Consider the following 23,861-nt stretch of genomic DNA (forward strand, 5'->3'; position numbering starts at 1 on the left):
CGAACAAACACTTTCTAACACATTTGCAGTGACAGCCGGAGTACCTCAAGGCTCTGTGCTTGGGCCTCTGCTCTTCCTAATCTACATTAATGATATTACTGATAACGTTGCTTGCAATATAAAATTATTTGCGGACGACTGTGTCAGTCATAAAGAAATTAATATTTAAAACAATCATATTAAGCTTAATGATTCTTTAGTTGTCCAAAATGATTGGGGCTCTAATTGGCAGATAAAATAAACATACAAAAATTAGGGATATTGACTGTAAGTAGGAAAACAAAACCATCCAACTACAGATACACCATTAACGGCACTCTACTTATTAAAGTTGTGGAACATAAATATCTAGGAGTTACACTAAATTCTGATATTAAATGGGACAAGCACATAGATAATATTACTTTGAAGGTACTACGCAAACTATTTTTTTTAACGAAGTCTAGCGCTCTCAACAACACCAACAAAGCTGTTTGCTTGCACATCATTTGTGAGGCCAGTTCTCGAATACGCTAATACGGTGTGGTTTCCGCATACGCAGACTAACATAGGCAAATTAGAGGCAATACAAAAGAAGGCTGTTAGGTTCATCCACAACAAATACAGAAGCTTATATTCGCCAACATATCTTTTTATTCAGTCCGGCTTACAAACACTGCCCACAAGAGCGAAACATGCTCGCATAAAATTTCTGTTCCAGCTGCTCAAAAATAACTACAGGATAGATACATCCAAATACGTGTCACGTTCCCAGGCTGGACAAACACGCAATAAGCATGCGCTCACATTGACAAAATAAGTATACAAAAACGACGCATTTAGGTTTCATTCTTCCCGCTCGCAATAGCAGAATCGAATCAACCTGATGCTGCTATCACCAATACAGAATCACTATCTGAATTTTTGTCACAAATAGAAAAACTGCGCGCGCATAACAGGACCCATGTATGAAGGGCCATGGTAGCGCTAACGCGACACAAGTTCCATTCTTCCTTATTTGTTCACACCTGCACTTAACAATCATTTAGACATTTTCAAACAAGCTCTCAGTGATTACAAATCAAAGTTTTTAATATATTTTAACTCGATACTAAATTATCGTAATTACATCCATCCAGCCTTCATTTAGCACCATGCATTTCCTCTTTTTTGCATTGATTTTGATGACAGCATTGCATAATATTTAGAACTTGCAATATATTTTGTGGTCATATTTTGTCAATTACTATTATATTCAACTCCTCCATTCTTTTATTGTATTGACGATATTCATATTCTCTTGTTATGCTTGTAAGTGTTTGCTTTTACTGTTTTTTTTCGTAATTTTTTTGTGTGAAAAATCACTGTGCTGCCCAACTGCCACGCTCTCAAAAGAGAGTAGCAGTATTGTAAATAAATTCACATATATACCCAATAAAGTGGCTGGAACGATAGCCGTCGTGGTAGCTCAATGGTAGAGCATCGAACGCGTCATTCGAAGGTCGCAGGTTCGGTTCTTGTGTTGATAAGGCAAAGAACTACACACTTCTTTGTCATATATATATATATATATATATATATATATATATATATATATATATATATATATATATATATATATATATATATATATATATATATATATATATATATATATATATGAAAATAAGGGAAAGAAGTGTATACCTAAAAAGGGCTCGTTTTTCCGTGTTTTAACACAATAATAATGAGATCTAACAGACAGTAATGCCAAGGAATGTACAGGGGAAGTTATTAGAACCAATGGAATGTAAATAAGAAGAAAGAAAAGTGGATCAAAAAATAACCAGCCGTGAGCAGGAATCGAACCTACGACCTTCGAATAATGTGTTCGATGCTCGTTCGAATAACGCGTTCGTTATATATATATATTTTATGAGACCACGTCCAGTACGGCAGTAACCAGGTTATATCTTTAATCCAGGTGCACGAGCCAAAGAGACCCAGCCCGCGTGACGTACGATGATGATCACTACAATGGTTTTTGTCATACAGATGAAGTACATAGTCAGCGCTCACACTATTTTCCCCCCTTCGCGAAAGAGGGCAGCAAGTTAGAAAGGGTTGGAATGCCGAATATAGGGTTTGAGTCGAGAGACGTGGACGATCTCGGTGTGACGGTGACGACGATCAGGAGCCGCGTTGACAGGAGCAGCGCGACAGTTGACTTCGAATGTTTGTTCCAGAACGGTGTATAGACCAAGATATCGGTGAAGGAATTTTTCGCATAGCCCAGGTGCACGAACAGGTGTCCACAAAAGGACTTCATCGCCTGGGCGGAACAGAACAACTCGACGCTTTGCATCAATGTCGATTTTTCTCTTCTCCTGAATGGTAGCAGTGTTGGCGCGGGCGATTTTACGGCAGCGGGCGACGCAAGCGGCGAACTCTTCCGGGAGAGATGAAGATGGAACGGAAGATGTGGATAAAAAGGTGGTGTTCAGAACAAAAGTCGGTACACGGCCATAAACGAGAAAAAAGGGGCCGTAATTCGTCGTACGCTGTATGGCAGTATTATGTGCGAACGTGACGAAAGGAAGTATAGTGTCCGAGTTTTTGTGATCCGGTTGAACGTACATGGAGATCATGACGGACAAAGTTCGTTGAAAACGCTCAGTCAGACCATTAGTTTCTGGGTGATACGCTGATGTGGTCCTGTGGATGGTGTTAGAGGCATGGAGGACTTCAACAAGGACGTGTTAAAGAAATGTCTTGCCATGGTCACTAAGAAACACACGCGGTGCGCCATGTCGTAAAATAATGGCGCGATGAAAAAAATCGGCAACTTCAGAGGTTGCACCGGATGGAAGAGCTGCCGTCTCCGCGTAGCGAGTAAGGTGGTCCACAGCAGTAACAATCCAATGATGACCGGCTGGCGTAAGCGGAAGAGGTCCATGTAAGTCTATGCCCACAAATTCAAAGGGAGTGGACGGGCATAGAAGCGGTTGCAGCAGCGGACGCGTTGGGTTCTGCCATCGCTGTTGCTTGAGGGCACAACCGTCGACCAGACCGGAGCTCCAGGGGTGACGGGTAGAGCAGGAGGACGTGGGAACCAAAGCACGCTCCACCACTTATGAGACCAGGTGCACGAGCCAAAGAGACCCAGCCCGCGTGACATACGAGGATGATCACTACAATGGTTTTTGTCATACAGATGAAGATGAAGTTCATAGTCAGCGCTCACAATATATATATATATATATATATAAAATAAAGGAGCACACTTACGAAAATTGGATACTTTTTTACACTGTTTCGGCCGTGGCACGGCCTTCATCAGCCGTGGCACGACCTTCATCAAGATGCCACGGCCGAAATGTAGAGTATCCAATTTTCTCGAGTGTGCTTCTTTATTTCTTGACTATATGTGCACCGGACCTGCAAAAATTTTTGATCTCTTTGAATATATATATATATATATATATATATATAAATTGTCACTCGTCGCTTCATCAGCATTGCTGATTGAATGCTTAGTTTGGAAAACCACAGAAATTTTTTGTGCTTACTAGAACACAAAAATTTTAATTAACATCGATGTTTGGACCCTAGAAATCTACTCCAAAACGCATTATTCCTGCTCCCTGAGCTGCTCCTAAAGACTGAAGCCCAGTTCCACCCCTGAAATATGATACAGTGGGAATTGGAAGGCAATTATAGAGCATGATGGGAAGTCATCTGTAATCACTTAGGTGCTTGATGAAATTTCGAAATTTACCGTGCAAGCAGACAATCGCAAACAAGAGGTTGCAGTTCTTAACGACTTTTCTTTTTCCTATATTTTGAAAATTCTGTAGGTAGCTGGTGTTTTGGTTGGCTGGATTTTCGTGTTTCAAGTGTTGGTTTGACTCTTTGTCACTGGAACGGCATGTTCCATGCTGTCAGCGTTACTATCGCTTCACTTCAGTGTGCCTTTAGTATATTGTAGTTAAGCCAGCATGTGCCATTCTTCCATGTGAGGAGCCTGATTGATGTCTGCTATGTGGCTGATGGTCTTGTCTGCTTGCTTACATTAGTATGTCATTTCCTTTTGCACACTATTAAGAATTAGCACCAAAACGTTAGACATCCTGTCATACTACTCCACATGATCTCAAACTTCATTTTGTCTGCTCCTATTATACTTCAAAACACATTTCTCTAAAACATGCTCTAAATCCTAAACTGGCTGGACCACCACTGGGAATGTTTCTACATTCATGAATAAATTGTTATTATATAACTTTCTGGTTGGAACTGGTGTAATAATCTATGCAGTATACCAAAACAGCTGTTAACATTTTGGTTGTAGGGGTCAAGGTGAAGATTTGTGATATGCGCAAGGTTAGAAAGTGCATATCAGTCCCAGACTTTAAGCTGCAGATTATCTGCAAGATATGTTAAGGTCTTCCTGTGCACTCATTCACAAGAAAAGTTGGCATAGCCACTGCTGTTGGGTTCCAGAATAGAGATCTGCATTCACCCATTCCTTCCCCTCTCACCTTTCACCATAATAATCATATGACCTCCAATGTTGGCTGCGAGGAGGCTGCGTGTGTCACAGCATATGCTTGCATCGACCCAAGGGAAATTGACGGACTATCAGCAGCTGGCTGGCAGATGTTATGCTCTTTATACTTCTTTCCTTCTGTGCTTGCATGCCAAGCATGGGGCCAGTCCACTTAAGCAGTGAGAGATTACAGCCGGTGCACTATAGCTGTCTGTGCATGGACTTTTTAAGACGTTGACTGTTATCCTGCAATGGCTGCATTGTTGGCTGTCCTGTTGCTTTAGCTGTCATTGTTCGAGAAGGTTCACGATTATTCTAGAGCTTGCGTGGCGGCAAGTAATAAGGCTTGAATATTCGACGGTTCATGTATAAATGCTGACTCACTTCGCCACTTGTCAGTTGATCGACAGCCAGCGCTTTGTTCACCACTATCAGTGCCAGTGTGTATCGCTGTAATCTGACGTTCAGTTTACCAGCCACAGGCTAAATCAACAGTTTCATCTTCTATCTGCAGTCTGCTCCCTTAGTTCATATCGCGACCCCATGACAATATGATCTATAACTGCGTGGATCACACAAACATGCCCAACGACCGGTCATACAAAAACATTTTCACCAACTTAACCTTAGCGCATTGAATTCACTGTATTTCAGACTAGGAGTATCACCAATTCATATTGCACCGTAATTTATAGCAACCGTGATTCTATCGCCATAGTTTTGGCATGTTTTAGTGCACATTGCATTTGCTAGTGTATTTTTTAGTAATTTTGCTGGGGGGGTTTTGACACTTTTATTTTTTGGTGAGAATACGGCAATGCAATGTAGATTTTTGCTTATTTTATTGCTTGACAGATTTTCCACATTGTTTAAAATATTATATTTACTCATAATTCTCCCACTTTTTTTTTTTTTTTTGAAAACTGCTGAAAAGTTGGGGAGTTGCAAGAGAATTGCGTGGTAAAAATTTTTCCACGAAAGTGTGCAAAACGAAAAAGGAAATGAAGTGGCCGGAAATTGGGATCTTAATACCCCCCCTTTTTTTAACCTCGTCGACCGCATAGACAATAAGTGGCGTTTAATGGGGCAGGTGGCAAAATGAATGAGAATATGTGCATGCTTGTGATGAAGAGTTTTGTGCAACTGTCTTCTGCTGTTCCTTGAACCTGACACCAGGACGCCCGGAACAGGCACTTGTAACTCGGCGGCCAAAGCTCGCACGTTCAGCTTAAAAAAATCGGCGGCTTTACTAATCAAGACTTCTTTTAATGATAAAATCACAGGTTCAACACAAAGCATGACACTATTTTGTCAAGGAGATCCTTGACAAAATCAAAAAGGGCCATCTTAACCTGTGGATATTTCCCTGTCGGAATCCCATGAAAAGCCCAGTGTGCCTTGTTGGTGGCTTTCAGCTGTTCGCATGCGGCACAATTGGTCAGAAGCACTTGCCTAAAGACACTTGCACTCTTTTGCCTCTGAAAAAATATGGGAAACATTCTACAGTCTTACGTGTGTGAAATTTGGGGAAGGAGCTGTAAATATATACAATTTAACCTCAGCAGGTAGCTGGTGAAATTTGTGTTGTTTTAAATTGAAGTGCTTTAGAAAATGAAATATTTAGCTTTTTTATGTATTAGAAAGATTAGAAAGAATGAAGTTATTAGTGTACTTCTAACCACAGTGTTAAAGGCACGCTTTGGTTCTGTATGTACCGTTTTTTCTATGGCCAAGACAGGTTGTGTAACTGGTTAACTTGCGATTATCTTTCAAGAAGTGTTGTGCGAGTGCACTTTACATACTTTCATTGGAAATTTAGACAGCAAAGCAGAGGTAAATTAATTGGCTAACTTGTGATCATTTGTACCAAGGAAGGTGTGTCTCCCAGGCACCTGGTATAGTGGCGTAATGTCCACGATGTGTTCTTGTTAAGGTTCACGCATATTTATATGCACTTTGCATACTGGAATACCACTTACTTTATTTCGTTTTATATAAGCTGTTCATAAGTTGGTGAAGTTGTTGCTAACTGTTTAAAGAATGTGTAGCGCCTAAAATTCTCCAGCAGGTGGCCGAAGAGAACAGTTGATCAAACCTTGTTATAATCTGATTATACAAAGCCACCTTACTTCAGACATGCAGCAAAGAATAGCAGTCTGGGATGTGAAAGTGTCTAGAAGTGCTACCTAATATTGTAAAATGAAATCAAGATAATGTTACTCACTAAGTGCATAATTATTAATTGAAATGAAAAATTCAGATGTACACTTGGATGCCCTCAAGGAATTTCAGTTGGAGTGCAGTTCACGTGTAAATACTCGTACTTTTCCCAGCTGTTGTAAACAGGTAGACCACAGCTTTGTTCAACAACTAAATAGAGTTCGAGACATTCAAACTAGTAGTACGTGTTCTGCTTCATAAGGGAAAAATCCGTTATGTGGTGTCTTATAATGTTGTCTAACAATCAGCTTTTATGAGGTCTTGAATACTAATTAGGTGTTCGCCTTAGTTGTGGACGACCTGTGCCTTGCTGGAAAATCAGCAATGCAGTCCACCGGGTGTTTCTAGTGGCATGGTTTTCATGACTACATGTTGACATTTTTTAGTGTTTCCCAAATTGTCTATAAAGCATTCGCGCTTTTTTTTTTTGTAAAAGTTCTTTTGGTGCGAATAGTGAAATTTTATCTCAAATTGATTTGAATCTAATAGTGCCGAATAGTTGCTTATAATATCAAATAAAAAATTTTTTATTGAATGTGGCGAGTGACTGCTATTCAACAACATGAGCTAGCTTTAGTCTTTCTTGCCGGGATGTTATGGTGTTTTCGGCATACATGGTTGAACTATGCTGGAAGTTCATGCCTTCATTTTCGAAGTGGAGTTGTGAAGGGCTTGGCAATTTTCTCAGTCTCTCTCTCGTTTTTTTTTTCTCATCTGGAAATGATATAATCTCCTTTAAAATAAACATGCATTTGCTTTTAAAATAGTATGCCAGTGAAAGTTTTAACCAAAGGCCTACTGCAACAATGTTAGCATTAGATTTAGCCACCCGACCTCACTCTAACCAAGTTGCGCTATTAGCCGTCATTGTGTTTCAGATATCCTGTCCTGTCAAATTAATTGATTTCAATCTGAAACTCGAATATTTGCACGCCTCTAGATGGATGCTACATAATTCGGCATTGGCATTGTCTGCTGTATCTCGTGCGGCGACATTTGTGACAATCTGGCTTTATGAACTAGTGTAAGCATTGGGGACGTGAAATGTGTGGTTTCATGAAAATGCTCGACCAGAAAACTTTTCAGGTGGTTTTTTGTAATTGCTGCAGGTGCTATGAGGTGGCAGGGACGCCATGGATCATCAGGAAGGCAGGGCAGCTTATATTTTCAGAAATTCCAAGCTCCACTTATGAAGAGGTAGGTGTTTACATTCCTATCAGTGTGGGTTCTTTCCCTTTGTGACGAGGAGCTGGGTTTTGCGTTTTTTGGTGCTTTTTAAAAACTGATTTTTAACATATGCTTTGACACATAGAAATTTTTGGGTGTCTTGAACGAAAATGTAGGGAAAGCGATGAGAGTTGGCGTGGTAACGATTGGGCAAAGAATAACGTGAAGAAAAGCAGCAGCACAGCGCATTGTCTTGTACCTTATGTTATTTGCAGTAATCTTTGGGACAGCTCATTTATGTCTGAAAGGCTGTTCTTGATTATCTGTAAATTGATAAACCTTCACATAAGCAGTGGTTGTTCAACTGGGCCGTTTTCACCCTTTTGCTACAATTTTACCGCCCTGCATCTTACTGCACCCATTCAAATGTATCTTGTACCAAGTGGGCAAGTTCTCATTTCACCTGCTTAAATGGCAGTGGGGTACATCTGGCTCAAAATATTCTTGGTTTAGCACCAAAAATACGCATCTTTTTCATATTGCTGCAGAACCCTATTGCCCTCTTTCCATCAATGTGCTTTTCCTTGTTATGTCAGCCTCACCAAGATATGTGCATGGAATTTTCATTGTTCACACTTCTTGTCTGTATAGTCTGAAAGCCCATTCCTCTTGATGCTCTTCATGAACTGGTGAAAGTACATGCAGAAGTGATTTTTTTCCCAGTCAATATGCTTTTCGTAATATAGGGCACTGGCAATGCAGCTATACCGTTTCAGGCTCTGCGTGTCGTAAATGGTGTCTTCGTGCATAGTACGTAGTAATAATTTCTGGGGTCTCATCTGCCAGAATGACAAGGCGTCTTGAGGCATACGACGAATCGGGTGGGCAATATGTTTGACAATTTCCAAAATATAGGTGTACCATGTCACTTGCGTTGCGGAAGTGCATGTCGGGCACAAAGTGGTGCCTCTGCTGCCTTTGCTCATTCAAACATCTGTCGTGCATCTTTGTTGCAAAACTGACATAATTCAGTGGTAAGCTATCGTGCATACAAATTGAGCCATGTGAACACCGATGTGCTGTGAGCCACAAGTAACACCCGACTGTGCTTATGCTTTCATTTTTCTATGCTTGGAGGCCAGAAGCAGGCAGCTTCCCTACCCTGTTTTCAGTTTGTTCAGTTTCTTTTCTTTCATTCTTTCTTTCTTTCTTTCTTTCTTTGTTTGTTTGTTTCTTTCTTTCTTTCTTTCTTTCTTTCTTTCTTTAACTAAGCATATCTGTTTGTGATAGTCTGAAAACTACAGCTAACTCCTCGAACTCGCACTCTCGAACTGGAAGGATACTTGAACCGCTTCAACAATCAAAAGCATATAGCATGTGCGGAACGAAGCAGCTTCTGGGTATACTCCAATCAAACAGAGGGGGGAAGTGAAAGAAGCGTATTGTGTGGACATCCCTCTTGTGCTAGCAAGAAGCCAAAGGTGAAATAGCAGCTGTTGTCTCTATCTTGTTTTATCGCTGTAGTGATCTTCCTGTCAGTTGTGCCCTTTCCTGTCATTTTTGGCTGCAGTAATTCTGCTGACCGTCGCTGCATATTGATGTCAGCATTGGTGTTGTGACTTGATGGCTTGATTAAAATATTAAATCTACTGTTATCGGTGCTTTGATCTATGCTAAAATTATCCTCAGCATTTAGTCTATGCAGCCCACAAAAATAAAAAATACAGCAAAACCTCGTTGATTCAAACTCGGTTATTTCGAAGTCCCGCTTAATTCGAAGGATTTCTGCGGTCCCGTATTTTCCAATGTAAGTTTGAGTGGATAATTTGAAGCGGCGGCCAGCACTAGTCTGGTTAATTCAAAAACTTTGTGTGCCATGTGCCAGTTACAGATCCCCATTTCGCCGCGGAAACGACGGCCATTAATTGCCACAAGACAATGCAATGTATCGATACTATTAAGTGGCAGCTGAAGCACCCAGTCTTGCTACTTATAGCTAAAAAAAATAAAAGAAAAAAACGGTCTCGTGGTCAGCTAAAGCGTGCACCTAAGGAAAACGAGCCCTGCTTCACTGCAACACAGCAATGACACGCGGGCAGCTTATCGCAGCGGGTCATGGTTTACCCATTCTTTCTGGGATTGTAAAAAAATTAATAAAGAACAGTTTAGCGGAAGTCCCGATGTATGCGAACCTCCGATTGCTGGTTGCTCCAGCAATTCGCGTCTTTGCAGTGCTGGCGGAGTTCTTGGCAGCGACACCTACTTCGAAAACTAAGTTTGAAAATTTCACAGATCATTTTTTCCAGCCAAAACTGGCAATTATTAAATTTATAATTATAATAGAAAGAATGTACGAATGGTCACATCATGACGTGCTAATGCAGCGAGGAGCAGGCGACATGCTGCCCGCGTGTCACTACTGTGTTGCAGTGAAGATGTCTTGTTTTCTGCAGGCGCATATTTCAGGCGATCATGACCGCGTTTTTTTTTTTTTTTTTTTTTCCGCTGGTAGCAGCGAGGCCCACAGTTCCTTTATGTTTGCGGCAAAAATAAACACCAGGTACTGCTGGAAAACGTAACCTTTGGAGCCGCAAGCTAGCCGGCACAGCAAACAACGAGCACCGACTACTTCGAAGCTTTCTTGCGGCCCCAGTGACTTCGAATGAACGAGGTTTTACTGTAGTTGCTTCAAAAGTATTCAGTGACGGCTTTAAAGCGGAAGAAAAATCCCTGTAACTCTACTTGTTCTCGACGAATTCGTAAAATATTTGTGCGAGTCTGTTCATTGGGCAGTAAACTTGTATGCTCAGGCCAATTGTTGATTAATTCAAAAAGCGGTTCAAGAAACTGTGAAATAGTTTCGCTATGATTTGGACTTGGAGAGGGTTGGAAAAATGAATTTTGTTAGTAATGGGGAAAAATGAGCCTCTAAAGGGGCCCTGAAACACTTTTTAAAGTAACCACGGAATGAATTCATTGGAAAGCTTATTGCTTCACGAATTCAACGTCGCAAAAATTTTAAGAATCCGTCCAGTGTGAGTGGAGTTACAAAGATTCGCAGCATGCTGCAATTGCATTCTCTCATCCCGACGAAAGCACTGGAAGCTAAGCAGAGAGGGATGGAAGGGGCAAAGAAAATTTGTCACCAGTGCCTTGTGACATTGAGCACATTTTTCCTTTTTTTTCTTATGATGTGCTGCTTTTTTAATGTAATCCCGCGCGCGATCTCTGTAACGACCGAGCGCGCCATGTTCAAATCTGCCAATGGCTGATAGGTGGACTTTCTACGAGTGATTTTCGAGCGTCTTCCGTCATTTGTTGAGAGAAGAGAAAGCAATTTTCAGCTGACTTTGATCATTATTGTGAATTCCACGCCACGTGCTGCGCTATAATATTTGGCTCGTGTGTTGTCGGGAGCCTCTAGTACCGATCGGCAGCGTTTTCTGACGATGCTCAAAAAGTGTTGCAGGGCCCCTGTAATTTGAAACGTGAGGCTAACAAATAGGCTTATATTTTTCTGTGTCTTGTTACTGTGTGCTCCTTCTAACCCTTTAATGCTCACTGTATTGTATTCGGTACATTGAATACAATACCTCAATAATGCTACTATAGGTGTTATGATAAGCAGCTATTGCAGATTTTACATGTTATGAAGAAGGTACAGTGATTTATATATTATATGATAATACTTAATAATTTGCATTTATTACTAAGTAATGTTTGCCTCAAATAAAATTTCATATTTTTTTAAAACTAAACTGTACAAGAAGAGTAAAAATACTCAGTGTTTTTTTGCAGTTTTTTGAAGGCATAACTGTTTGTGGGCATTTCAGGGTTAAATGACCTTGTGTGCCTGCTTTACACAGAAGCATGTATTTAAGATAAGTCTTTATGATGTATCAGTATTTAAAGTTTTGATAGAAAACTGAAAGTTCATGTAACTTCGAATTTGAGCTTCTCCATTTGAATGAAAGAAAAAATAAATAATGCTCTTCAATCCAAACTTCCTCAGGATTCCTACTATCATCAGTTACGTGTTACAGTGAAACCTCTGTGATACGATCATAGCTCATACGAATTTTGGAATGATACGAATTCAGGGTGTGTAGGCCTACTGTCCTGCAATATAATGGAATACGATTGTTGCAAACAGATTTTCACTTTTGATGTTTGATACAAATGTACGCTACTGCGAACGTATGAACGGGTGCTGCCCGCGCGAGAACCCAAGCACCAGCGTGCGCACCGCGATGCCAATTCGTCTGAATAAACCACGGTGAAACCAAGAAGGCAGGTTTCGTGTGCAATGGAGAGGCCCGATGAGCAGAGTGACAATGTTGCCGATGAGACTGTCAACGCTGACATGTGGTCCAGCCTTGTTGAAAGCAAGTTCGTAACCGCTACCGACACTTTCCAATAATTTGTTGATGCCGGAAAGTCAGATTGATTGATTGATATGTGGGGTTTAACATCCCAAAACCACCATATGATTATAAGAAACGTCGTAGTGGAGGGCTCAGGAAATTTTGACCACCTAGGGTTTTTTAACGTGCACCCAAATCTGAGCACACGGGCCTACAACATTTCCGCCTCCTTCGGAAATGCAGCCGCCGCAGCCGGGCTTTGATCCCACGACCAGCGGGTCAGCAGCCGAGTACCTTAGCCACTAGACCACAGCGGCGGGGGGCGCCGGGAAGTCATAGCTACCTGCCTGCGAGAAAGCCAGCTTAGGTGGCTCTACCGTTGCAGCGGTATGCGAAGGTTTCAATTGACGATGAGCCAGATGACGTGGACAAATTGACCCAATGCCAGAACCCGATTTCCTGTGCAAAAATGCATTGGAATACCTCACAAAAGCGAAAGGATTCTGCGCGAAAAACAATTAGAGTGAGAAATCAGTTCGGTGCTTGAGCTTTGTTGAGGACGAAATCAAGCAAAGCGCTGTTATCAAGCATCTCCAGACAAAAATAACGGCGTTCTTCCATTGATGCCAGACTTGGGAACTTGTTGCTGCGTTGTGATTGTGTTGAATCTGTCTGTGAGTGGGACGTATAATAAATTGCTTTTGAAAGGTGAGTTGCCCTTTTGGCATCGGCAAAAGCCGAAAAAATAATGTTTTTGGTTATAACACGGCACCACTTATAGTGCAGATTTTTAACAACTCCCGTGACTTTGTTATAAGTGGTCTACTCAGTTCAACGAAGAGCAGTAGCTTTAACATTTTCAAGCCTTCATCTATCCTGTGCAAAGCACTCTTTGAGTCACTTTCGCCGTAGTACTCCAGTGTGGTATGAAAAAGCTTACTAAAATTAGGAAGGAGCCACTACATTCGAACCTTTTTACAAGAGACACTGATGTAAGGGATAAATGGGTATAAGAAACACCAGTGTGCCTACACTGAAATTGGGGTTGATAAGAAAATGCATATTGTTATCGTGCCTGTGAGATACACCTTTTATAAAAATATAAAAGACAAGAATTGCTCCCCAGTGCATGTCTTTTATAAGAGGGTTTAACTGTCACTTTGACAGGTTGAAAACACACCTGGTTCAGCAATTACGCATGTGAGACCTATATTTATGAGTGCACTTATGATCATTCACGTTTAGCAACTTCCATGGATATCACTCGGAGCTTTTCATGACATTGCTGTGGCAGCGAAAAAAAAATTAATGAAAATGTACAGCAGCATATTTTGTTGCATGCTACCTTTCCATATTTTCAGGGGATAGAAATTTCAGATACGAAGAATTTTGGTTACATATTGTCACGTTAAAGAGACAGGAGACGTTTTTAAGGCGTCCTCACAAAAGTCCGAAGAGCGGTCGGCTCAGCGCAGCCAAAAACAGAACAAATGGCACGAGGGGAACTGCCACTTCGTCTGCCTCTTTTGCGCTGGCAGATCAAGCGCGCGGCACTGCCCCTCCTCCCTGAAGAGCATCGCCTCGATGCTAAACGAAGCGTGTATCGTAAAAAAAAAACATTGTCACAGTGTGTGGTACGGTTTTAACCGCACCACGTGCACAATCTCGGGTCGTAGCTGTCGGCGTCGGGGTGGTTGGCTTCCGTCCGGAAGGACTTCGTAATTGACGTCGCTCACTTGTCGTAGCACTTTGTACGGGCCAAAATACCGACTGAGAAGCTTCTCAGAGAGACCTTTGCAGCGCACTACAATACAATACTACACTTAATACAATACTACACTTAATATAGAACTTGAGAACATATACAGTGAAACCTTGGCGATAGTGCCGCGCGCTTGATCTGCCAGCGCAAAAGAGGCAGACGAAGTGGCAGTTCCCCTCGTGCCATTTGTTCTGTTTTTGGCTGCGCTGAGCCGACCGCTCTTCGGACTTTTGTGAGGACGCCTTAAAAACGTCTCCTGTCTCTTTAACGTGACATTTTAATGGTGGAGGTGCTGGGTAACCTCACCTATGCAACAGACTCCTTCTAGCAGCCGGAACGTGACCCAAAACCCAGAGCTTACGCCGGTACACCGTTTCAGTCGGAGGATTCGAGGACTGTCCCCCGAGTTTGTGCCTCACAGTACAAGTACGTCGACTGGTATGGAGAATACTGTTGCTGTCACCGCTTCCCCTACCGCTGGAGCCGCCGCTGCTCCAACCGCTGCACCCGCAGCTGCACCCACTCATTACACGCTACAAAAACCACGTGTTCCGAGTCCCTTTCGTGGTGGCCTCTATGAAGATGTGGAAGATTGGCTGGCTGAGTACGAGTACGTAGCGGATTTCAACGGGTGGGACGAAGTAGCGAAGCTCAAGAATGTGTACTTTAGTCTTCTGGATGGTGCTCGCACATGGTTCCAGAACCGCAAGGGCCTCCTAACGTCGTGGCATGAGTTCTGTCACAGGCTCCGCGAAACGTACTCGAGTCTCGATCGTCGAGAGCGCGCTGAAAGGGCCCTCCAGTCCCGCATGCAGATGCCTAATGAAGGTGTGGCTACATACGTGGAGGATATGGTTCATCTGTTCACTCGCGCCGATCCAACCATGCCGGAAGACAAGAAGCTGCGACATTTGATGCGAGGTGTGAAAGAGCAGCTCTTCGCTGGACTCATTCGTAGTCCGCCTAGAACGGTCGCGGAGTTCCTCACTGAAGCCGTCGCCATGGAAAAGGCGCTGCAGCAGCGGAACCAGTACGATCGGCAAGTGAATGCTACCTATACCACCGGGCTAGGCTCGTTCCCGACCGACGTGGGAGCGCTTCGCGAGCTGATACGTTCGGTTGTTCGCGACGAGCTACAACAGCTGCAACAGCTGAACCAGGCGCAGCAGCAGCCTTCCACGAATTGCATCGCCACCATCATACGTGACGAAGTTCAGCATGCGCTCGGCACACCTCGCCGCGAGACACCAACGCAGGTTGCTGCACCACTTCAGGCGTTCGCAACTTCAAGTGAACCTCTAGGGGTGACCTACGCAGACGTATTGAGACGCACCGTTCCGTCGTCCACGACACCATCCCCAGTGAGTGGTTTCCAGCGCACCACTTATACCGACACGTTCGAACACAACGCACCTGCACCAGTCCCACTACCAGCCGCAACCCCGTACGCCACACTGCAGTCCGCACAGGTGGTCCCTTATTTTGCAGACACTCGACCCGTCATGCGTAAATCCGACATATGGCGCATGCCCGACCGACGACCGCTTTGCTACCACTGCGGTGAAGCGGGTCACCTCTACCGAGACTGCCAGTACCGCCGACTTGGGCTGCAGGGTTTTCCTGCCAATTTACCCCGCACCTCCACCATTAAAATGTCACGTTAAAGAGACAGGAGACGTTTTTAAGGCGTCCTCACAAAAGTCCGAAGAGCGGTCGGCTCAGCGCAGCCAAAAACAGAACAAATGGCACGAGGGGAACTGCCACTTCGTCTGCCTCTTTTGCGCTGGCAGATCAAGCGCGCGGCACTATCGCCAAGGTTTCACTGTATATGTTCTCAAGTTCTATATTAAGTGTAGTATTGTATTTATGTGAAAATCTCACCCTGTAACAGCCTGTATGGGCTTACAGTATTCAAAATAAATAAAATAAATGTGCAAAAACATTTCTATTCTTTTGTTCAGAAACTTTCGTGTACACACACACACACACACACACACACACACACACACACACACACACACACACACACACACACACACACACACACACACACACACACACACACACACACACAGAGAGACAGACAGACAGACAAACAGACATACAGAGAAAAAGTGAGAGAGAGAGAGTGAACAGTGATGTATATGCTGTGGCCTCTGGAGTCTTCACAGGTGTCCCACTGGCAGGCATCCATATTTGTATGGCTATTGTTCGTACCATGATCGAATGACCATTCTCATATGGTGCTTATTGTCTACACACAACTGGCCATGCCTTCTTATTTTTTATATAAAGTACAATATTAATAAGAACAAACAAACAATCAAAACAAGGAAAATATAGGAGATGTTATTTGAAATGGTGTGATATAAATTAGGACAAATTAAAGGGCAAAACCATATCTTCTTGCCAGCAGGACCAAAATATTAACCTTTGAATAGCGCGTTCCGTGCTCTACCAATTGAGCGACAGTGGTGGTTATTCTCTTGTCCACTTTTTGGGTATATATGTGCGTTTAAAAATACCTAATAATGTTAATCTGTGCTGTTTAACACTCATCCCACAGCATGCCATAGTTTTGGACCATCATTTAAAGGGACACTAAAGGCAACAACTATTAAGTCGACGGTGATTGTTGAAATGGTGGTCCAGAAACGTCGTAGTGTTACTTTTATGCTAAGGAAAGGCCTATATTGAAATAAATTTACGTTTCAGTGGTCCGCATCGGGTTATTGCACTTCAAATTACCCGCCTCTAGAAGCGGATCGACTGGACCAGCTTACGTCACTGTTGCCGTGCACAGCGTTGCCCGGCTTTATTGCGCTAGTAGCCACCTAATTAAGACTGTGAAGAAAAGGAAAGCACCTGCGGCCCGGGTTTGCCTTCCCGCCAAGAAACGCTGTGTCAGTGGTGGAGATTCATCAAGCTCAACTCCTGCTTCATCGCTGGATAGTCGAGGCTCTGATACCGCCCTCTCTGGAATTGCCGAGGCGATCTCAGTTTCCTGTGCCACCACTGCCAACTGCAGCACCGAGGCCGTGTTCGAGCCAGATGCAGACCCAGGTACTGGTGATATCCTTAAAAACTCTGAATCGGTCACTCTGCCAACTGCAGCTTGGGCACATCATAAAATAAATATAGATGGCCAGAAAACGGTAGTGTTTTCAGAGATGCACGTGTGTAATGCTGCATTCGTGGCCGCGAATACAGTGTCTTGCGCTGTGGGAATGGCTGCGGAAGTCAAAGGATACAACTACTATGCCATTTCTGTTAATCGCATATATCCAAGAAAAGTCGTGAGCTTCGATGAGGCACTGAATATCAACATCGCTTTTTTGGGCAGGCGAATAGCAAAAGAACAACTCGAATTTCATGGAAATATCCGCAACATAGCCGATATTGAGACGCTGATTTTCCTTGTGCACAATGTTCGTTTATGCAGTGGAGGGCCTTACTCTAAAGAATATCCGAACGCTCAGCTTTCCAGCCCTTATGTTGATGTAACAAGCCGCTGGAGGCACAATCAATGTGTCCTTCTGCTGCAGTCGGATGCAGCTTCGTGCCAAAGATGTCGGAGCCTTCAAACCACACTTCGTCTTCACAAGAAGCGCAGACTAGACAAGGAAAAACAAAAGCGGCCTATGCGATATTTCCGATTGTCGAATGTTCGAAAGACTGATGTGGTGACTTTCAGAAAAGCGCAGTATTCATTAAAGAAATCTGTTGATCGTCTTGAGAAGAAAGTGAGTTCTTTGACATCCCAACTTAAGTCCTGCCAAGAAAAGCTGTCGACAATGTCGGGAGAGTCAGTCCCTTGATGATAAGCTCAGGGGTTTAAACATTCCTGAAGGTGAAGCGACTGTTATTAAAGAATATTTAGCAGTTGCGAAGTGCACCAGCTAGAAGAATCGGCGCTACAGCTAAGAGTGGCTCCTACTTTGCCTGCTCTTGCACATTCGTAGCCCGTCAGGCTATTCCTTTCTGCGTGATAACGTATTGCCCCTTCCGTGTGTGTCGACAGTGCGGAAATACCTCTCCATGGTGCCTGTGAAATGTGGTTTTGACACTCGTTTTTTTAGTGCGTTCAAAAAAAAGCTCTCAACAAAAGACGCTTTTCGAAGACATGGAATTCTGGTGTTTGATGAAATTAACGTTCGCAAAGAATTGCGGGTGAACTCTAAAACAATGACTTATTCTGGACATGCAGATTTCTGAAATGAAGCTGAAGCGCCGAAGCAGCTAGCCGATCATGGACTTGTGTTTGCATTCCGTTCTTTTGGTGAGAGCTACTCCCATCTGTGGCTGTTTTTGCAAACCACGGCCCTACAAAAGGAACTGTGTTGTCCCAGCTTGTATTGAAAACGATACTACTTCTTGAAGTGCAGGCGCATTTGTCGATGCGATTGTGTGTGACAGTGCCACGACCAATCGATCCATGTGGAAGCACTTTGGTGTAACTGGTGCTTTAAATGTTGCAAAGAACTATTTTGTTAATCCTGTGTGTGAGGAACGAAGTGTTAATGTTTTTTCAGACGCGCCACATCTAATCAAGTGCGTGCGAAACCGGCTTCTGAAGCAAAAGCTATTCTCTCTAAACGGCAGCCGCGTGATGTGGTCACACTATGACAAACTTTACGTAGTTGACACCAAGGCCGAAGGCATGTTGAGGGTTTACCCAAAACTTTCTTTCTCACATGTAAACCCAAGCAACACCGAAAAAATGCGCATGAAGCTTGCAACGCAGCTGTTCAGCCTCAGTGTGGCAAACGGTTTAGAATTTTACTCACAGAAGGGATCGCTTGGCTTATGCAATGTAAAAGGGACAGTTGATTTTACGGTAAGGATGAATAACCTGTTCGATGCCTTCAACTGCAAGTACCCGAAGGAAGGCCTCAGAGAAGGAAGGAAAGATTTCAGCATTCTAGAATCAACATTGCAATGGCTGTACAACTGGGAGAAAGATGTCAAGCTAGCTAAAGTAAATCCTTAACTTCCTGTCTCAATCAACTGCTGAAGGTATGCGAATAACAATACTTTCTACAATTCAGCTTGCAAAGTATTTGTTAGAACAGTGTGGCTTTAAATATGTGCTAACAGCTAAATTCAACCTGGACGTCCTTGAAAAATTCTTTGGCGTCATACGCCAAGCGAACGGTCAGAATGACCACCCTTGCTTACCTACGTTTTTGCAGTTATATAATATGCTTTCAATATATAGCCTTGTGAAGCCGCCAAAATTTGGCAACTGCCAGGTATAGATTAGTGAAGAGCCACGCCTTTTGAGCCTCTCTGACCTAACGTCAGCATTTCAGGAATCTGCTCCTCTAGAGTCGTGTCTGGAGGGACTGAAACAGAAACTAGACGGCTTAGTGGAAGAAGAAGCTGAGTGTGAGAATGTCTTTTCGGATATATCCTCGTCAGATAATGTGACCGACTTGAAGATATTGAAGAACACCACTTGTCAACAATGCCGCAATGGCTTGGCAGCTACAAGTAATCCAGCGTCGAAGCCTGAAGCTGCATTAGTAGCCTGCAAGACGTGAGGGGGACTGGTACACCCGAACACTTCCCTGTTTATGTTCTTAAAGGAAGTTGAAGCAATATTTTGCAAACATGCGGGAGAAAAGCACGCATTTGACATGACAATAGACTATGTAGTAGAAAATTCCATGTTATCATTTCCCTGTCATGAGCACAAGGTGGATATTATGTCGAAAGTGCTTCATTACTATGTTGGAGTCAGGATGAGGCAATACTGTAAGCAACTGCGGAAGGTTGAAGCAGACAAGACGCAGAAGCTACGAAAGCTTTCAAAGCTTGTCTAGTGTGTTGTGACTTTTATCCTGTCAGTGCATGTTGTGCTGGTACAGATGATGCACTGTCGAATGAATAAAGTGTTTTTTTCTTTTTACTACCACCTTGAGTACTATCCTACATTTTTTCGTACCATTTAGCCGCACCACACAGTACTCGAGCTAAAGCCGCTTTTTCAGGCAAAAATATGTAAAATTCGTAGATCGTGCCAATACTGTGATAAAATTCTTGGCGCACCGTAACCTATATATCTTACAGTCTGTTTATTTTGAATATATCAAAGAGCAGCCATCGGTCGCAAGCTGTCGCCCACTTTATTGCATTCGCTTTCAATCCTGCATTTTCGACCTGGAAGCGGTGCGTCACGTGCTACTGCACGCCTTGAAAGACCTAAATAGAGTTATTCTATTCCATTGCATTAAAGCATTCGTTTTCTTGCAGATGTTTACGGAATTTGCAAATAATCGGTTCGTAATAAAAGATTCTGTGGGGTCACTTTATCTGATATGCGAAATGCCCCTTACGCATGATACCTGCTCTTTATATGATCTGACCGCAAATACACCAATTATTCTTTCGAGGGCAAATGAAGGGTGAATTCAACACGCGCCACACAACTGCATATTTACTTTTGTAGACAAAATGCGGGAACGATCGCCTAGCCCACGGTGTTGTCGAGGCTGAATGTGGTGTTTATGAGCTTCACGCCGCATGCCGAACCATCAGGCGTAAAACACTGCGAAGTCTTTATATTTAAGATATGATATTACACTGCCACATAATCCTCACAGGGCCTTCCGATATCGCTGAACACGCTAAAACACCGAATGTTAGAAGCGTCGGGTATGCGCTGGGTGTAGCCAGGCGGCCTCCGTCCCGCGCGCGCCTCCTTCCGGCAAGAAAGGGAAAAAGGTCCCCGATTTCTCCTCACTCCAATGCGCCTTCACTCCACCTAAACTATTCTAACACCGTGGTTTAAACATTGTCTTCCTTCAAGCAGTGTGCTATCCACACTAACACTGGGATTTATACATTGTGAGAGATATTGAATAGCATATCTTTGTTTCAATCATAATCTCTTAGCATATGGCTAAACTACTATTTTGATCACTCTGAACTGAACACTAAACACTTAGGAGAAGGTGGTTCAATGCAAGTTCTAAATTGATTACTGCTGGGGGACTGCATATAAACCCAAAAAACAAAATAACAGCCAAGTACCTTTATTGTAAAAGTAACTAAAGTGCACTTTAAAAACTTGATTTGAGCGCAAGAACACAACACACTCGCACATACACACCTAGGCATTAAACATGCAAATTAGGTTTTTAGAAATGATCTACCAACTGGCCCAACAACAAGCTCTGTTATAACTAAAATGCAGATTGGTTGAATATGTACCTATTTTCAACCAATTTTCTTTCTAGCGGCCTTGGAAGATTGCCACAAGATGTCACACTACCACCCGTCATATTCGCTTGAAAAGAAAGGAACTGGACTAGGCAATCTAACAAATCAATTTTAAGGATTCCGTGATAATCGGGGTGCTTACTGCAAATCTCAAATGAACAAATGTAATTCCACTTCACAAATCTCAAGCAAAACAAAAGGATGTTACTGTCAGCTGTTACTTTAACAAGTGTGGTGTGCATACATATTGTTCTCGAACGCTTTGCTGCTTTAATGCATCAGAACTGCATATTGTCCCCCAACCGGCACAGATTTTACAAAGGTATGGCTGTTTTTGAACAACTTACTGAATCAATACACAGCATAACCCTTTGCACAGGCCTTAGTGAAAGAAAGGAAAGGTGACCAAATGGTGCTATTTGGCAATGCGCTACGCGATTCGCGAAAATTCTTGAGTTGCTGCAACTTCTACGCAAACTGGCAGCACGGGTAGTTTGGGCCGATTTCACCAATACGGCGCTTTTTAAATAAAGTACCTAGCCGGCATGCATCACGAGCATTCAAACAGCATTTTTACATCTAACTTTTCAAAACAACGTTTGCGGTGTAGTGCTATGTACTAAAGAGGTCTTGGATTAAACTGAAGAGTTGCCATCATTTAGAATTGGCTTTTCATGCGGATTTACACTTGCAGTGCGACTATTCATTCTTTGTGTATTGTTCCGTGTGTTTATTTTGCTGGATACAGGTTGGTTGTCGCACTGTAGCTGTATTCATGTAGTCCATCATTTAGACACTGCTTACTCTGCCCTACTATGTAGTAGTACTTCCCACGCGATAATGAAAACTTGTAGACCAAACAGTACTCACAATCAACAGATCTAATCTGGTGTTTTTTTATCCAAAGCTAAGTAAACGATACTAATAGACTTCCAGCTGAAGGGTTTCTAGCAGCACACTGCAAAGGTTATGGGTGCCCCTGATCTGCACAGCTGTACTGTTATCAGTCGGTCTCGGAATCACCTGACTTGTGAAGTAAAAGATGCCAAAATTATAGCACATATGGGAAACTTCTGTGTGAGTTCGCCATGAATTGCTTTGACGAAAAACAAAAATGACGTACCTTTAAATGAGATCACGTGCATGATGAGTTGTGTTTTTTTTGTGCATGTATAAGATTGGTATGAATGGCATGAAATAAACAGTTGGAAGTTTAGCACCATGTTTTTTTACGTCTGTGTCATGTTTCCTTCTTAGATGTATTGCACTTGCACTAATACAAGCTAAGTGCAGATGATGCTACGTTGCTAGATAAAAAAAAAATTGTAGTTGCATTGATACAAGTTCTCAAACTTTTTAACTGCATTTTGATAGGGATTAATGTAAAACAAAACTTTGTACATAGATTTAGGTGTGTGTAAAAGAAACAAAACCAAAATGATCATATACAAAGCAGTTCTTCAGTGTGCCCTGCGTGCGTAATCATGTCATGGCTGTTGCCCATGAAACGTAAGATATTTTTGTGGGTGTATGTGTTGAGAAATAGGGGAGGGGAGCTAACGAATTTTCATGAATAAATCTGACAGACATGCTTGTTTTTATTTTTGCACATTTTTTTTCTGTTGTAGTGTGGTCCTTCTATAAATGCAAGTTTTAACGTCCTCTGTATTGTCTATTTAATCATCCTCTGCATTTTACATTCGCAGGCACTTAAGCACTTCCAACAAGCTGAAAAAAGTAAGCCTCATATTTTGCTTTTTTTTTCTACGCACACTTACGTCACAGTTTCACCTGTTTTCCTTTTCTTCTCAGTAATGTAAAAGAAAGAAGCATACTGAAAATTATCATAGGAAAATAACTCAAGAGTGTTATAAGATCAATGTTTATGCAATAATGTAGTATTTGATATGCGCTCACAGCCAGAAGATAATGTTCAGCTGGAACCTTAACTGGAAAATGCTGTTCAGTTACGCTCTGGTATTTTCATACTAGTAAAAAAGCCTTCTCCAAAGCTTTCGCATTAGTTGTAAACTATATAAAAAAAATTTACTCAGGCACTAACTAGGTGTATAATCCAAACAAAATTCATTATGCTTGTTGCATACTTAAAGGAGCACTGACATCAAATTTACTCATGCCAAGTTTTTTGCGTCAGCAAGTAGCTATAGACCCCTAGATCTCAACAGTGCCATCATTAAACGACATATAGTTTATGGGCGAAGAATCAAAGTAGAAGCCGGAATTTGAATGATTAGTACTATTACCTAAGCAATCAATGAGGCTTTCATTTATTTACTCCGTATTAGCGATTCGCGACCTAAAATGCAACTGAGAGATAAATAACAATCACTTTTATTGATTTATATCACTGGTATCTAGCACTATTCAAAACGGCCGGCAATCCCGCCATTTTTAGCGCTGGGAGCACCAGCAGTGGCGCTGCCTCGCGGTTACTTCCAGATCACGCCACAGCTGACCACTTCTCCACAGAAGAGTGACGTCAGGCTCAGCTGCTCCGCTAACATTTCGTCTGCTAGGCGGACACATTCAGTCATGCCTTGTCACCTGCATTGCTGCTGTCGCCGTACAAAGTGTCGACTCGGGTTCAATACGATAG

At 42.5% G+C, this 23,861-nt stretch overlaps 1 protein-coding gene across 3 annotated transcripts in view; it reads left to right on the top strand.

The window, feature by feature from the left end:
• LOC119177277 (nuclear receptor coactivator 5) overlaps positions 1 to 23,861 on the top strand; it is a 284,872-nt gene that overhangs the window by 242,431 nt on the left and 18,580 nt on the right. Inside the window, exons 13-15 of one of the 3 annotated variants that reach the window (XR_012889294.1) lie at positions 7,837 to 7,924; positions 16,736 to 17,083; positions 18,228 to 19,937. Coding sequence is in view for 1 of the 3 variants with exons in the window: in XM_075884802.1 (XP_075740917.1) it covers positions 7,837 to 7,924; positions 22,951 to 22,981 (119 nt within the window). In the remaining 2 variants the exon portion in view is untranslated. Of the gene's footprint in view, positions 1 to 7,836; positions 7,925 to 16,735; positions 17,084 to 18,227; positions 19,938 to 22,950; positions 22,982 to 23,861 lie in introns of those variants that run through there. The other 2 variants (XM_075884802.1, XR_012889295.1) reach the window with 2 other exon arrangements.

The sequence above is a fragment of the Rhipicephalus microplus genome, unplaced genomic scaffold, assembly GCF_043290135.1.
Source record: "Rhipicephalus microplus isolate Deutch F79 unplaced genomic scaffold, USDA_Rmic scaffold_48, whole genome shotgun sequence".
Lineage (NCBI taxonomy): Eukaryota > Metazoa > Arthropoda > Arachnida > Ixodida > Ixodidae > Rhipicephalus > Rhipicephalus microplus.